Source organism: Pezoporus occidentalis, unplaced genomic scaffold (assembly GCF_034315485.1).
Source record: "Pezoporus occidentalis ecotype Australia unplaced genomic scaffold, CSIRO_AGI_Poc_V1 ctg34, whole genome shotgun sequence".
Taxonomy (NCBI): domain Eukaryota; kingdom Metazoa; phylum Chordata; class Aves; order Psittaciformes; family Psittacidae; genus Pezoporus; species Pezoporus occidentalis.
In genome coordinates this window covers 4,965,878-4,981,697 of record NW_026915376.1, presented here as the reverse complement: position 1 = coordinate 4,981,697, position 15,820 = coordinate 4,965,878, and the positions used below count along the sequence as shown (strand labels likewise).

The 15,820-nt window shown below is 47.3% G+C and overlaps 1 protein-coding gene across 2 annotated transcripts in view; it reads left to right on the top strand.

Annotated features, from left to right (window-relative positions):
- MDGA1 (MAM domain containing glycosylphosphatidylinositol anchor 1) overlaps positions 1-15,820 on the top strand; it is a 150,928-nt gene that overhangs the window by 128,988 nt on the left and 6,120 nt on the right. For both annotated transcript variants that reach the window (XM_062629651.1, XM_062629652.1), the window contains one exon: positions 1,172-1,306. In XM_062629651.1, the coding sequence (XP_062485635.1) occupies positions 1,172-1,306 (135 nt within the window). The remainder of the gene's footprint in view (positions 1-1,171; positions 1,307-15,820) is intronic.

Genomic DNA, 15,820 nt, shown 5'->3' with positions numbered 1-15,820 from the left:
GAGATGTAGGCCGTTGCTCATCCGGAGTCTTACAGCTCTGGGAGCTGGTGGAGTTCTGATCTGCTTTCCACACAACACAGGGTGCAGGGAGCAAGCAGTTAATTTGCATGTTACTGATTGGCATTAAACACACAATTAAAACACCCACGACTTTGTTTAAGGGAATAGTGTGAGCATTAGTTCTTGTTACCATCTAATTGCCTACTGCCTAATTTCCTTGTCCCATCTGATGCTTAGTGTGAAGTCAGAAAAGGATGAGCAAATAGGAGAACATCACTAACAACTAGAAACCATAATGCTGGTTTTAGACAGATGTTTCTTAAAGAAGGTCTTGTGGAGGCAGACAGATCTCCTTAGTACCAAGCAGGAGCATGAGAGACCAGGTGGGAACTGCCTGTGGGGTGGCAGCATATGCCTCACCTCTAGCTGGAAGGGGCTGCTGTCTTGTATTGCTCATGCTAGCTGTGCACAGAGTACATGCCCCCATTTCAGCTGGGCATTACTTTCCCCTTTCTCTAATGAGGAGAGTAAATTTGTATGCAAGCACAAACTCTGAACTCAGAAAAAATGGGAAACATCCAATGGCCAGATAAGGAAATGGCTTTTCCCATTAGTGTTCAGTAGACCAGCCTGATTGAGCATTGAAAACTATGCCAACAAATCAAATAGCTAATCTGTTCTTCCCTGAGTTGTTAACAACTACCTTGGTATTGTTCTCTTTAGACAACAATGTTGTTTAGGCCAGATATACTGAATACTCACTCCCTCAGCTTGAGGCAGAGAAATTAGGCTGCAGTGTTTTCTCACTTGTTTTTCTGGTTTTCTCCTTACATGGTGCAGTCAGCTCTGGGGCTCCTCATACTGCAGGAGAAAGGCTCGTTTTGCATCCAGACAGATGTGTGTGCACATGTTCAAGCACTCATCTGCTGCATGACCTCACAGAGTGTCTGCTGGCACCCATCCTAAATCCTGCTCTCCTAAATACTGCAGAGGGGAGGCACTGCAAACATCCTGCAAGTGTCTGTGGCTGGGATCACAGTGGGTGCAGAGCCGATGAGGAGAGCCAGGCCATGTCTCTGAGAGGAGGAGTGGTGTCCCAGCCTCCTGCATCCCATCACTTGCAGGAAGGGAGAAGCGGTGCCTTTCCCCACCTTTCCCTCTTGCTCTGCAGGTTATTACATGTTCATCGAGGCATCCCGGCCCCGGGTCACAGGAGACAAAGCCCGGCTCATCAGCCCCCTCTACAACATTACTGCCAAGTATTACTGTGTCTCCTTCTACTACCACATGTACGGGAAGCACATCGGTGAGTACCCTCTAGGGAAGAAAGGTAAATAGTGCAGGCTGTTGGGGGAGACCTTGTGCCTGCAGCCAGCAATTCAGGAGGGTGGGAGTCCTGTTCCAGTGCTCGAAGAACCAGGGTGGGATGCTGCTGTCAGATACTTGTCCTTTACCCACACACTAGCGGTGTCAGGGTTGTGAGGCTGTTGCAGCCTATCCTCAGGGCAGTATCTTGCAGTCAGCCATCACCCCTTCCCCTCTGGCTCAATCCTCCTCTACTATAAGGCTCCCTGCTCTCCACAGAAAAGAGCATTGTACCCATGTGTGTACATTTTCCCCGCTCATGGCCACAGCCACCTTGCTCCAGGCAGCAGAACACCAGGTGAACAGTCCGTCCATTGGAAGGGAGACAGAAGTGAAGGGGCTATGTGGGAGCAGAGAGCTCTCTGGTGGCTGCAGCTATTTTGGGGTGGGCAGGATTCATGTTCCTTCAGCTGTGCCAAGGGTCTCTCTGCTCTGCCTGACTCCCTCCTCTCTAACTGCAGCAAGCGCCCCAGAAGCGCCTGGCACACTAATGAGTTTCCATATCCAGTCAAGGAGCAATTGCTAATTCGTCACCTCTTGATTATAATTTCATTAATTTGAATAATAGATGCACTCTTCCCAGGGCACACTGGGTTATTAATCACCTGCTGGACCGGAGCCTGACTGAAAAATCAGGGCCCAGGCAAGAATGTGTCCGCCCTTCAGTAAATGGGGTTAATTAAGAGTTCTCTGCTCAGCACCATTGATGTCACTGGGAGGGAACATGCTCCCAAGTCTGGCCATCACATCTCTGCACGTGTGTGGCATGGCAGAGAGGTTAAGCTGCAAAATTTGGGATCTCCTTCTCTCAGTGGGGTTGAGGCTGAAACCCTGACCCCATGGATGCCAGGGGGTAAGGGCTGGGCTGCGGGTCACTGAGCAGGTCTGCATCTCTGTGTTTGGTCTGAGGGTTGGGTTCATATTTGCTGTCTGCACTCAGAGTCTGGCTAAGTCAGAGATGTTTGCATCACCTGTATTCCCCCTACAGCCAGGCTGCTCCGTGCTGTCTTCATGTGGTGGCAGGTTGCTCAGGCAGAGCACTGGCAGTATAGGTGCACACTGGGTTTTCCTGGTCTTGCTCAGCTGACAGAATCCACTTGTAAATGCTGGCTGGTAAATTCCCTTGCTCCCTGCAGTTGCCTGCCATGGTCAGTCAATTGCTGCCCAATTCCTACATGTCTTCCCCTGGAGGCTTTGAAAGGGATCTCATCTTTGTGATTGCAATGAAAGGTGGCCCAAACCAGTGGGAGACTGGCAAGGAAATAAGGTATGGAAGGAAGAGGCTTCTTTTGCTTTGTTTCCTTTAGGAATACAGCTATGTGTCATATTTCCAAGTTCCTGAGGAAAGTAAAAGCCCATTAGCTTTTTCTTCCTTTTGAAACAAAGCTCTGTTTTACAGCTCTGGTGTGGTGGTCTGTCTGTAGATGGGGTGGAGTGAACATGACAGGGAATTAATTCATTACACGTTTTTGGCTTTTAGCATTTTAACTCTTTATTCATTTGCTCCACCCACAAATTGCCCAGAGCAAAAGATACAGTGACTCCCAAGACCTTAGAAAGCCGTGGAGTGCAATCCTCTATTCCTTGGCTTCAGGCACCTTTTATACCTGTTGATTTTCCCTTCATGCTCCATGTTGCTGCTCCTGCCTGCTCCTCATTATTCCCCTTGTTGCACGAGGGGACTGATGAATCTGTACAAGGTAGATAGACTCTTTAATGCCATACAACGATTTCCAGGGTGGATGCTGCCGAGCTGAGAGCAAATAAATTATTTAAAAATTAGACTGACTAGATAGAGTCAGGGAATGAAAGAGAAAGAAATGAGAAAGTTATTTTCCTCTTGGACTGTGGAACATGTGTGCTGGTCTTGCAAACCCACAATATATCTGCCTGCAAATTGAACTTCAGTACTTTGTATCAGCTCTCTACTCAGGAGAGTATATCTTTCAGGCCAGCCATGATATTCTGTAATTGTTTTGGCTTCTGTTCTACATATCAGGGCACCAAGGTGAAACTGAGACCTCTCCAGGAAAATTCAGAACGCCTGGTAATCCTAAAAATGCCTGGGTTTTAATATTCTCACTATGCTATTTACTAAATGTTATGCTACTTTTGGTTGTTTTCCTTACTGCCACGCTGGCAGCACTCTGGCGTAGTTGTCCTCATCCCTGCACATGCACGAACGAACCTGCATTTGGGACACGCTCTGTTTCACCAGCAGGTCTAATGGCTCATCTACATTTCTAATGCACTTTGGTTATTCCCTGGCTGGTTTTGCTTGTGTGGAGGTTGTGAAACCCTGCCAGAAAGCTTCGGTTTGTTCAGATGGCGCCAGGCTCTATCTATGCCCTTGGTGGCTGAAGGCCTCTCAGAGTTCCTGGGGAAGTGGCAGCCTGCCTAAGGGCAAAGCAAGTTTCTTCAGGTGGTCTTCTTTAGCCCTGGGTTGGAAGAGAGTGACCCTCTCAGATACAGCACTCCTTGCTAGGACTTCTCCTGTGAGATGAGGAGGCAGATCCTGGCCTTCTACCTGTATCGTATAAGCAGCCATACGAAGGGAAAGATGGGGTGACTACAGCCGTGGGCCATGTCCTACTCCCCACATAGCCAGTGGTATCTGATGCCTTCAGACACAGCCCCAACCCCTGTCTGACCCCATGCCAGCCCAGTGCTGTCAAGCCAGATGCCATCCCAGCTGAGCCAGCCACAGCACTTAGCAAGAGCTACCTAGATTGCTCCTCTTGGCAATGGGACATCTTCCAGATCGAGCCTCTCCTAGCAGCTCCAACTCCACTGTGGAGCAAACCAAAGCTTTGTCACTATGAAAAGAAGCTGTATAAAATCCTGACATTTATTTATTTTTTTAATAACCCTTTTATTACCTTTTTTTCCCCCTCTACAGAACTTGAAAGCTGGCTTACTCTCACAATTTGACTATAAAATATCCATAGCCATCCAGGCAAATCTTCCCTGGGAGAGTTCCCAGACACTACTCGTTTATAATAGATATGATGAAAGAGAGAAACAGAATACAAATGGAGCTTTTGTAGCCATGGCATAAGATATTCAGCAAGTAGCAGAGCAGGGTGATGTTGAATATGAGAGAGCAGGGTGAAGGGGAGCTCCCTGGAGGCAATTCCCATTTTTCTGGAATTATCTGGCCATTGGTTTTTCTTCCTCTAGCATCCTCCAGAGCAAGCATTTGTATTGCCCTACGATCCTGCCAGCCCAAACACAAAAATCAGGGGGAGTGGAAGGAAAGAAATCCTGTTTCCATGAGGTATTCAAAACCAAGGGTGTCTTACTTGCAGAAGTCATCAAATGAGGCATTGCTTGCTTTCTTCAGGAGAGGGAGTTAGCCGAAGCAGGCAGTGACCAGTCACCCAGTTCCAAAAGCCTCTTTGTCGAATCAGCTTGGTGAGTAAGCATTGAAGCTGAGAGCAGATCCTTGCTTCAGCCATGAGACTCCTCTTCCTCTCTTTCCAGGGCTGCCTACGCAGGGGATGCTTTGAAAGGACGGTGTTGTCCATGGGCTGCTCTCACTGCAGTCCTGGCTACCTCTCTCATGTCTCGTAGCTCAGTGGTAGACAACTTATGATCTGCACAGCCTCCTGCCTGCTGCTAGATGCTCTTGCAGGCCCTGCAGCAATAGAGGCCTGCAAGGAAGGTTGCTCAGAGGGAAGAGGAAATTTCAGTGGATTTAGCTTTTTGTGTAGCCAACTCTATAATAGCTTCCTATCTCATGAGCCAGTGACTGTGCTTGTGGGGAAAACATGTGAGTCAACAAGTTTATTTGCTCTCAGGAGTACCTACATAAAAGCAGTGATGTAGGATGTACCAAAGCAGCATTTTTTCAGATTACTTCTGATTTGCGAGCTTACTGGTAGACCCTTTTCAAACTATGTTTTCTGTGTTTTTAATAACAGTAGTCATTACATTCAGGCTTATGGTCTCAGAGAGGTGAAAAACCAAAGACATCTCCTTGCCCTGGGGTACTTACCAAGACAGGACTGTTCAGCTGCTACCTGTAGTGAAAGTGTCAAGTCCTGAGCTTCAAGAGCTGAGCCTGACTGAATGCAATGCCTGAAGACCCTGCTCTTGGCTTGCAATTTTTGTACTTTAAGCATCTTTTCTGCACTAGCAGTATCATGGTCTTGGCCAGTTCCTCTCCCAGCAGTCAGGGAATGGGCTTATTTTCTGGCATGTATCCAGCACCTGTGAAGTTGTTAAAGGTGCTCTTGTTCCAGCTTAATGCTGACACAGGCCTTATCTGGCCACCCCAGCTAAGTGTAGCCTACATATAATCAGGATTGGAAGCTTCCAATGGAATTGCAAACTACTCTCTACAGCTTCATGAGGAGGGGAAGCGGAGAGAGAGGTGTTGATCTCTTCCTGATATCCTGTGACAGGATGCATGGGAATGGTTCAAAACTGCATCAGGGGAGGGTCTGACTAGATGTTAGAAACATTTCTTTACTGAGAGGGTGGTCAGACACTGGAACAGTCTTCCTAGAGATGTGATTGAAGTAGTCAGGCAATTGGACTAAATGATGGCTGTCAGTCCCTTCTAACTGAAGTTTTTTTTTCCTATTTCTAGTCTATCGTATTCCATACTATTTTATTCTATTCTATTCTAGGATAATGCGAGGAACAGGGATTTTGGTTCTCAGTCAGTAGCAACAATGACATCACTTGCCACATTATCCAAGTTCAATAGAGCCATAAGGTATCTCAGAGGTCATGGTGGACAAGCACACAGGAACTAGTGTTAGCACAGATGCCACGTGGCCGCATCTTGTTTCTGCGAAGTGACAGTAGTCAGAGCTGTCAGATCACACAGATTGATAGGTACCAGCTATTTCAATGTAAATGCAATTTGAACCATGAAGACATCCTTTTTGTAAGATTCAACATTGTAGCTCCCTCATTCCTACCCAATCCTTGTTTATGAACACAGCACCCTGCTACTGCATGCAGTTATACTGGTGGCACCCTGGAGTTAGCTGCATTCTGTTGGATATATAAAGTTTGCCTTATATACAAATACATCCTTCAGGAAAGCCATGCCATTATCTCCAATGGAATAACTCTACATGGTAGAGATGACATCACTGGATTGATTGAGGGGAGGCTGTTTTTCCTAATGAGTATGATTCACTTCCCTCTAGGCTCTTGAAAACAACTTGCAGTTAGAGTTAAATGAAAAAATGAGAGTTTGTAATGAAAAAATGTATTCCATGTTTTTAATAGTCTTCATTTTCAGTGGGGTTCTTGGCTTTACTCATTTCTACATCAATAAATGTGCATTTGACTAATGTTTTGTGCAGACGTCCAGCAGCTTCCTGTGGGCTGTGATGTGGACCCTTTGGATAGATTTGGTCTCTTCTGGTACTGTTTGGTTCTTGGGGGGAAGTTAGACAAATACCATGATCCATGAGCAAGGATTATAAGTACCTGGCAAGATAACCACATATTTGTAAAAGCTCTGTAGGTTCAATATAGTGGCTCTGAACCAAAGAGTGATGAAGTCATTGTTTTTCTAAAGACTTAAGTGAACTTTGGATTAGAACCATAGATTTAAAGATTTTTAAGACCAGGTGGGACCAATACATCACCTAATCAAACTTTCTGCATAACCAAGGGTAGAGAACTCCTTCAATTACTCTTGCTGGAACCCAGTAAATACTATGCATTTACACCCTTACTGGATGTTTACTTACAAAGAGCATCAATCCCATGCTTGATACAGCTTGCAGAGGTGGGACTGAAACATCCCTAAGCCAAAGAGCTTGTCATGTGAAGCTGAAGAAGACAGAGAGAGGAAGGAAAGGTGTTCAGATGTGGATTGGCTATGTGTTATTTTTATTCCACAAATAACATCTTCATGTTGATGCAGGCATTCTGCCTAGTACCTTGACCACATCCCTGCTGCAGAATTTGTTGGGAAGGTTGTCAGGGGCACAAATTGCTGGCACCAATTCACTTGCAGATGCCCTGAATCCCTGCAGATCATCTTTACCCTTGCTCACCTGATTTGAGTCACTGTTACTCATCAGGTGAGAAGCTGCTATGATCCCCTCTGCCTTCCCCCAGGCTATCCGTGAAGCGTCTTTCCATTCAGAGTTGGCTCCCAGAAGCAGCCTTCTTGTGCAGTGTTGAGCAGCTGTAAAGATATACTGCAACCTGACCATCTCGTGAGACATCCGGTGTAGCATCAATTATTCAGACCCTGAAATTGCTAGATACAAAACTTAACAGATACCCAAGAGGAAACATGAGCTCTCAGTGCGTATCCAGCTACTCGTGTAGCACTCCCAGGTCACTCTTCTGTTCTCTCCATGGACCATTAACTATTTCACCAGTGCCATGTGGAAATTGAAGTTGGTCATTCCAGGTACACACCTGGAGACACCTTGGATGCGCTTACAGGATAAAGGCTGAGGGGGCAGAATGCACAAGTACCTTGCATTATCTGTACAGCCATCCCAATCTTGAACTTTAATAAGATATGATTTTGTAACATGTATTGAAATGCTTCCCAGAAAATCAAAAAGTGCTCAACAAGTGTCAGTCATCACCATTACTGCCAGGAGTGACTGCCTCTCCCAAAGAGAGTTCTTCAGGGATGACAGGCACCTCAGCACTTGAATTGAAGGAGTTTGCAGATGCAGGTTGGGAGTCTCACTGCATCAGCCAGTCCCATGGAAATTTTCTGGTGAAAGTACAGCCAGGCATAAAACGGGAAAGGAGTCTCTTGCTGTAATGCATCCTGCCCCAAAGCTGGGAACAGCCTACTCTAACAGCCTCCCTGCAGCAAACCGCTCCCCGGCCTGAAACATTCACCTCTCACTGCTCTGCGGGTGAGGCAGAGGAGGAGGCCAGAGAACAGATTTTGAGTGCTGTCTTCAGTTCAGCAGGAAGAATATGTGATCTCAGCTGTTCATTCCTGCTGTCTTGCTAGCTTCAGCATCACACTAAAACAGCCCATCTGCTCCAAGCCCTGCAGCCGTGCAGCTGCCCTGTGTTTGGCTCCTGGGACTAAGAGACCACAGACTAGGTGATGATGGGGAAATAGGTTGTTAATAGGGATATAGAAGAGACAGGCAAAGGCTTCCACAGCATAACTACACTGCTTCTGCAGGATTTTTGTCAGGAACACTTCCACACACAGAACTTGTATCTGGGGGCTCTGGGAGGCTCCCTCCTCTCTTGTCTGAGGTCTTTGCAAAGCTTGCCCAAAGGAGGGAAGCAGGCAGACTCCATTTGTCTGGCTGTTACGCTCTTTTAAACCTGGCAGTGTGTACGAAGCAGATTTCTGTTTCAGCTCATCTGAGAGCTCTGAGCATAGCGTGTGCTCTTCGGTCTGAGAGCTGAGCACATGCATTGCACAGAGGACCCAGCTGTCTCTGGTGGCAAAGATGAAAGGGTCCCTTATCAAAGCTGGGAGAGGAGAGAGCAATTGCCTGGAGGCATCTGGGCATGCCACAAATCAGACGGTGAACAAGGAGCAAGCAGACCCCACAGCAGCTATAGTTCACACCAATGGCTTCCCAAGACTGCAAAATTGCTGAGAAACGTTGCCTAAGCATGATCGTCTTCTTGCCACATTCCTCCAGGTTGGCCTTTCCTCCCTAAGTTACTCCCTCCAGTACTTCTGGGGTCCAGCAGGTACACTAAGAGAGAAGGAGCTGCCTGGCTACCTTCAAACTGCTTGGTTCCAGAAAACATTAGAGGGGACGAAAGATGGGGCTGCTGCAGCTGCCTGAGGCACAGAGCAAGTGCAATGATCCTGTTCATCTGACCAGCACTGCTGCCTGTGGAGGCTCTTCACAGCTGCTTTATCAGAGTGGGACTCAAGCCCTGCCTTAGATTTGGTCTTTGTAATGAGAAATCATGGTTTGGCATCTGCCCTCTGTAGAAATTTAGGACCATAACCCAGACAGTCCATTCTGGGGGTTGAGATTAATTTAGATGCTCCAGTCTACAGTGCTCAGCTTTAGGAGAGCAGTGAGTGATGGAGGCTGAGAAGAGAAAAGTTGGTGTGTCTGACAAAGACCAACACTTGCTGTCTTCCAACTTAGAACAAGCTGGAGTCTAACCCAACAGAATCACCCTCTGGACGTCTTTTGGAGTCCTGTCTGGACGTAGCAAGCCCCTGTACATGTGTTTTTGCTGGCAGCTGAAGCTGTGGCCAGCCTCTTTCACCATTACATGCCCAGTAAAGGCAAATTCGCACACCTGCTTTCTGCCTGCCCCATGCACTCACCAGAAATGGTGCGGAAGTAGTTGCTTCTTAAATTAAGGCAGAGATGGTGCCATGTTTGGGAGGATTAGGGTCACAGTTAAAGCAGCAGGGCTGGGCTGTTTTCCTGCATGCAGAAGCTGCCCCCATTGCACTGGGCAAGAGTCAGGGCTTTGTAGGTGCATCCCCATTGGCAAATCCCAACCTTTTTGGCAGGAGCTGCAGAAACGAAGGCAGCAGCATCCATGACAGTGGGGAGCACCCAAAGCCCAGAGACAGTGCTGGGCTCTTACACAGCCGTGGCCCTGACAAGAGACCGACTCTGAACTTACCCCTGAAATGTGCTTTCTCCTTGCTCTGCTAAAATCGTGTTTCCTTCTGTTACTACCGCCAGCTCTCCTTGGTCAGACAGTTTGTACATTTAATACATCTTCCCTCCCAGCAGAATTTCACCGATGAGAGGTTTTTTCTTGTTAAGCAGACAAAACCAAAGATTTGATCCAACTGTCTAGTTTATCTGTTCAAGCTCAGCAAGGAATGCAGCACTGCTGTCTGGGAAGGATCTATTTCTGCCTGCTGTGCATTTACATAGATCATATCATTGCAGGCTTGCTTGGAGAGCTCCCAGAAGGCAAGGACAAGCTCTTGGCTACATAGGTAGAAGCACTGGCTATGGAAAGGTCATAACTCCTTATTTAGAGCTGAATGTATAGAAGAGGAGCTGCACAGCTGCACTGAGATCAGTATATATCTCATCCTGCTCCATGCCTTCAGGCCAGCTATATTCCTTTGTGTGTATTTGTATGGAGGATCCTTGCTAGGAGCCAAAGGGCAAGCCCTAGAAAAAAGGAGGTACCCCTTAGGGTAAAGGGTTGTTCTCAGTTTCTACAGATGGACTTCTGTTCAAAATGTCCAGGAGGACTTCTTTCCACAGTTACATCCTCTCTTTCTTAGGTGGGGAAGTCTCTTAAGGTTGCACGTTGTCAGCTTTTACAAGGATCTCTGGATAAAAACAAGCTGTTGAGGCAAGTCTGGAGTATAAGATATCAGGAGACAATTCTGACAAATATATATGGATTTTCTGGTAATGCAAATTCCCCCTTTTTGGCGCTGGTGGTATTTCCTGAAGAGTGAGAAATCTCATGAGAAAGAATCTCTGTGTAGAGAGGTGTGTAGACAGGTAGATGTTGTAAATTATCACACATAGTGGTTATGCAGGGAGTCACGCAAGGAGCTGGAGCATTAGCATGAATTACTGTGGCACAGAGGACACAGAGCAAATGGGAGCTTCCCTGCATCCAAACAGTGCCTTTTCACAGCATGCTGCATATACCAGCATGGAGGGGGCTGTAGCAAGGCAGGATGAAACATGGGGGAATCTCCATTTCATGATGGAGCATCACGGTGTAGGAAGGGGGCTTGGCAGCACATTTGGTACTGGTAGGGGGCAGAGAGACCAGCAAGGCAGCTCAAGCACCATCCTGCTCAGTAAGCAAGCAGGGGATGCACAACAAAGTCCTTCCCATCCTTGACCCTGAGATTACTGGGTGCTTCCCGGTCCCATAGATATGGGTCAGTGACCACCTCTCTGGGGAAGCATTTGTGTCCGCTGAGCTGGGGCTGGGAAGAACAAGCCCTAGAGAAGCGGGGTGCACATTCTCCATGCCAGGCTTGACAACAAAGGGGGACGTATGCTGGAGGGCAGGTGGTTGGAGACTCACTAAGCTCACGATGCCGTTTGCTTTCTGCTTCTCTGGGCTGTAAATAAGCACACATCCAGCTGAGACAGTGGTAGGCACCATCCTGCCTGCTAGCCTCCCTTTGCCTACAGAAGGCAGGAGGTCTCCGAGAGCTGTGGGGAAACTTGAGGACATGGTCACTTTTAGTCTGAGTATCTGGACTGAAAGCACGTGGGACCATAGCTCCCAGGCAGTAGGCAGAGGGAACTTGCTTCTAGCCTGATGAAATTCCATGATAGCTCCAGTGCTCGCCATGAGCAGGGGATGTCCAGCACAGCAGCATGGGGAGCTGGCACATGGGAACAGAGCCACTGCCTGCGGCTGCATTTAGGGGCTGTGAAAACACAGCTGGGCTTGGGAGTGGGAGCCAGGCACCCCATCTGTCCTGTAGGGAAGGACACAGTCTGGGATGTGATTAAGCAAGATGGCATAATGAATCAGACGTGAAGTTGGCGAAAAGCCCGAGGACTCCCAAGTCTTGTCTTTTAATTGCCAGATTCTGTACTCTCCTTCTACTCTGCACTGGCTGCATATTGGGTGGGCCTTTATTCTTCTGGGTAGCATAAATTTAGTGCTGTGGAGCATGGAGATTTTTTTCTCCCTTTTTTTAATTCCTTAAACAACATCCTGTTGTCCACACAGAGAAAGCCTGTTATTGGTCACAAACAGCCTCTGAGGGAATTTACCATGAAAAGGGGTGGCAGAATTTCCATCAAAAATGGAAGTCTTGTATCATTCATCTTTCTATGCCAACACTTTCTCTAATTAGACCGTGGTTCAAATGAGCAAAGGAGCTCAAGCATAGCTCCATTGCAAGTCTGCTCCTACCATATCACCATCTGCTCTCTATGTACACAGACAGGTGGGGATATGCTGGAGAGAAGGAGCTGTAGCTGTAGTTGGCCTGCCTTCCTCCCATTAGCATTTGTCACAAGGCAGACTGACCATACCGTTGCATTTACCACACTGCCTGCATGCCCCAGGTCCCACTGCCCAGCATGGCTCCCCCAGGGGTCCAGCTGCATGTCCACTTTGCCTCTTTACAGTGCAGTGTTGTTGCTTCTCTGCTGGTCCATTTCCTCCAGCCAAAAATTCATATGCATGCGAGACAGGTCAGATGTATAGCAATGGATCATAGATCAATGTGTGCAATTGGCTTTACCATGTCAGGGGATATTGCTTCAAGCCCGTCCTCATTTGATGGTGGTTTAGGAGGTCATGGGTGGAAATGCGTGGTTCTTTGATTTTTTTAAATCCACAGTAAAATCCGAAGAAAATTCCCTGTAGCAAGATACAAGTAATTTTCACAGGTTTGCTGTAGGGGAAGTATTGCCAATCAAAACTTACCGTATCGCTGTTCATATCCCCAGAAAGTCCCAGCCACAGCAGGGGACTTGGAGGCTTTGATTCCCTTGATCCCTTTCACTATAGCCTCCCCACTGTAATGAAGCAAAAGGAGTGTCCCGTAGCAACTAGGCAGCGTGCAGCACAGCGCTGAATGTGCTCAGTGCCTCTCTAAAGCCAGTGGGGATGAGTAGAGGTGGGACAGTGGTGCTTTCCAAACTCTAGCCAAGACTTAATTTTCTCACTATTGATAAGCTGTCTGAACCCTGGTTGCTTTGAAATTACTGAAGTGGTGGCTGCAGGAAGGGGTCTGCATAGTGACCCTGTGCCCAGAGCCTGCACACCAAGCTGAGGTCAGTTAAAGACATGTAAAGATAAAGTTCTCTCTAATCAGGAGTGGAAAGCAGCCAAGAGGTTTTAATTGTCTTACTCCACATATGTAACGTACAAAGCACCCTTAGAGACTGTGAAAAAGTAAATACACCCTAACGTGGCACAAAGACAACTTGCATTCCTAGAAATTATGAGTCAGTACAAGCTCCGTCTCCATCTGTGCTACAATTGTTTTTCCACCCTCTGCTTTCTAGCTCTCAGAGCAGTAGCTTTCCCCCACAGTACCGTAACTGAGACCAGCCTGACACTGACTGTGATCCATTAACATCAGCTTAAATGAGATAGGGAAAGGGATGTGTGTTTGTTGTGGAGATTATGAACAGTAATAGATTCTTTCTGGGGACTGTCAATCACTCCTGAGATTTACCTGTACTAAGCTTTGGGCTTTAAATTTGTGATCAGTGGTGGTAACACTAAACTCCACTTAAGGCAATGCTCAGAGGCCCTGTTAGAAAGGTAAGAGAGATTTTTTACTCCCTGGCTTGTTTTTAGCCTTCGTGATGAGTCTGCAAGGGAATCTGCCAGGCTATACAGGGTCTGAGTCCTCTCCACAGTGTATCATCTCTTTCCATCCACTGGACATCTCTTGCTATTGATCTGTTTCTTCTTATCTCGGTCTGTCTTGCTGGCATTTGAAATGCCATGGGAATTTCCACAGGGCCTTTCAGCCCTGTATTCATAGTTGTGTGCCAAACCTAAATCAAGGCTGCAGATAGGACTACTCATGGAGAGCTGATCTCCTGAGTTCCTTTATGTGCTGGAGCTGGGATTCTGCAGGACCACAGCAGGGAGTTACAGTGAGACCAGGCTGCGTGCAAGCCTGCAGCCAGCCCAGCTCCCAGCTGTGGATCCCGACAGCCTTCCCTACTACCCCATGGGGCTATGCTGCACTTGGCAGAGCACCCCATCTCTCAGCATGCAGTATCTAATTCTCTTTGCTTCCTAGCCCTCTGGCTGCCTGCTTTCAGCCATTGCTGCATATACTGAGCTATGCTGCAGCCTTTCCCCATCCCATCACCCAGCATTAATCCCCAACAGCTGCCCCATGGAGAGTTCTTGAGGAAACCTCTATCTTCCCTGCCATCCCACACAGACTGTGCCTATGGCCCTGCCTTTATAGACCCTGTAAAGGCCTCCCTCCCAGTCCTGCCTACGCTGGCTCTTCTGGATCTACACCCACTATTCAATGCAACAGTGAAGTCCCCATCCCCTGGAAACTGAGAGACGACCTTTTCTTGTTGTGGGAAGGTAACATTTAAAGGCATCCCTTGGGCTACTCTATCTGGCAGCCCAGCTGGTGCTCTTTTGTGTGAGTGCCACTCTTTTGAAATGCCAGCTCTGGTCTTAAAGGCAGCCAACAGAAGGTACGGCTCACTCTCCTTGTAATTGATTCCTCATTGCTAGTCAGCGGCCTTTATTCTATCTTTTGATTAGGAAGAAGGAATAATACAGATTACAAGACAAAGATTGCCTTGTATGGGGACAGGTTACAACAGGGTTGCTGATGTCCTGGGATTTCCCTTGTGTTTGTCTGTCTCTGGTCAGCTGGAGAGATTTAGCAGCAGATAGATGGCCTGTCTTTGTGTGTGCCTCACCAGCAGGTGCCCTTAGGAAATGCCAGATGGGGGAGATGGGGAAGGGGTGATAATGACAGGAATACATAACAAAACTGCTCAATTGGATTTGGACTCTGATACAGGAAACTAGGTATGATTTTGCATAAAATGAGGCAAAACAGGTGGCTGCAAGAGCTGGTGCTGGAGGACATCCCAGATTGGCCTTTTACACATCTACTGCTGGAGGCGTAGGGGTTGGTGAGCAGGTCCCACTTTGGTTCTTCTTTAGTTTGTGCCATTGGAAAGGCAGATGAGCTCAGGCACTTCTGTTCTCTTGTGTCTTCTCACTCAGGTCTCATAAAATATTTGCTGTGTTCCTGAGTTCCCCCCTAAGCGAGTGGGTGTTACTGTCCTTGATTATCATCATCCTATTATGTCAGCAGACACAAGCAGGCAAAAGCAGTTTACTAAGGTTCACGTGGCAAGTCACTTCAGAGCTGTGAATGAGTTTCTCACATCCCACACATGCGTGGACCATGCATTGGTCACCTCCTGCAAAGTGGGATTTTGATATGTAGTCTGTGCTCTAGGAGGGGCATCTTACAAGCATCAGGTGGCTGGTTAGGTCTGAACTTGTGTGACATGCTGGAAGCTACATGGGAAGTAAATATGGTTAATAAGGCATGAGATAGGTATTGGTAGATTGCACAGAGGTAAGTGTGGGCAGGTGTGAATTCACCAAGATCAAGAGCTACGGATGTCAATATTTACATAGGCTTCACTTCCCTTTTTAGCCTGGGACTTAATCTGTGGATTTTCATGACTGTAAGTGGGATCCTGGAACAACACTTGATTTTAAGGCAGTGGGCTGAGCCCAGAGTTTTCCCTTGGAAAACACAGAGCTCTGCAGCACTCGTTCCATCACACAATTGGCTTTCGAAGCAAGAGTGGAAAACGGAGATAAAGAAGCTCTGAGCAACTGGAAAGGTGACTTCTGAGATTTCTGTAGTCCAGGACTAAAATGTTTCATGGATCTGCCTGGAGCTCAGACCTGAAGGTTCATTTCCAGGTACCCCATTTACTGGCTACATGCCCTTAAAAACTTGGCTGGTAGCTTTTGGCAGACTGACACATGGTAGAAGGGAATAAATTAGAAGATCTGGTTAATCTTTAACATCTACAAC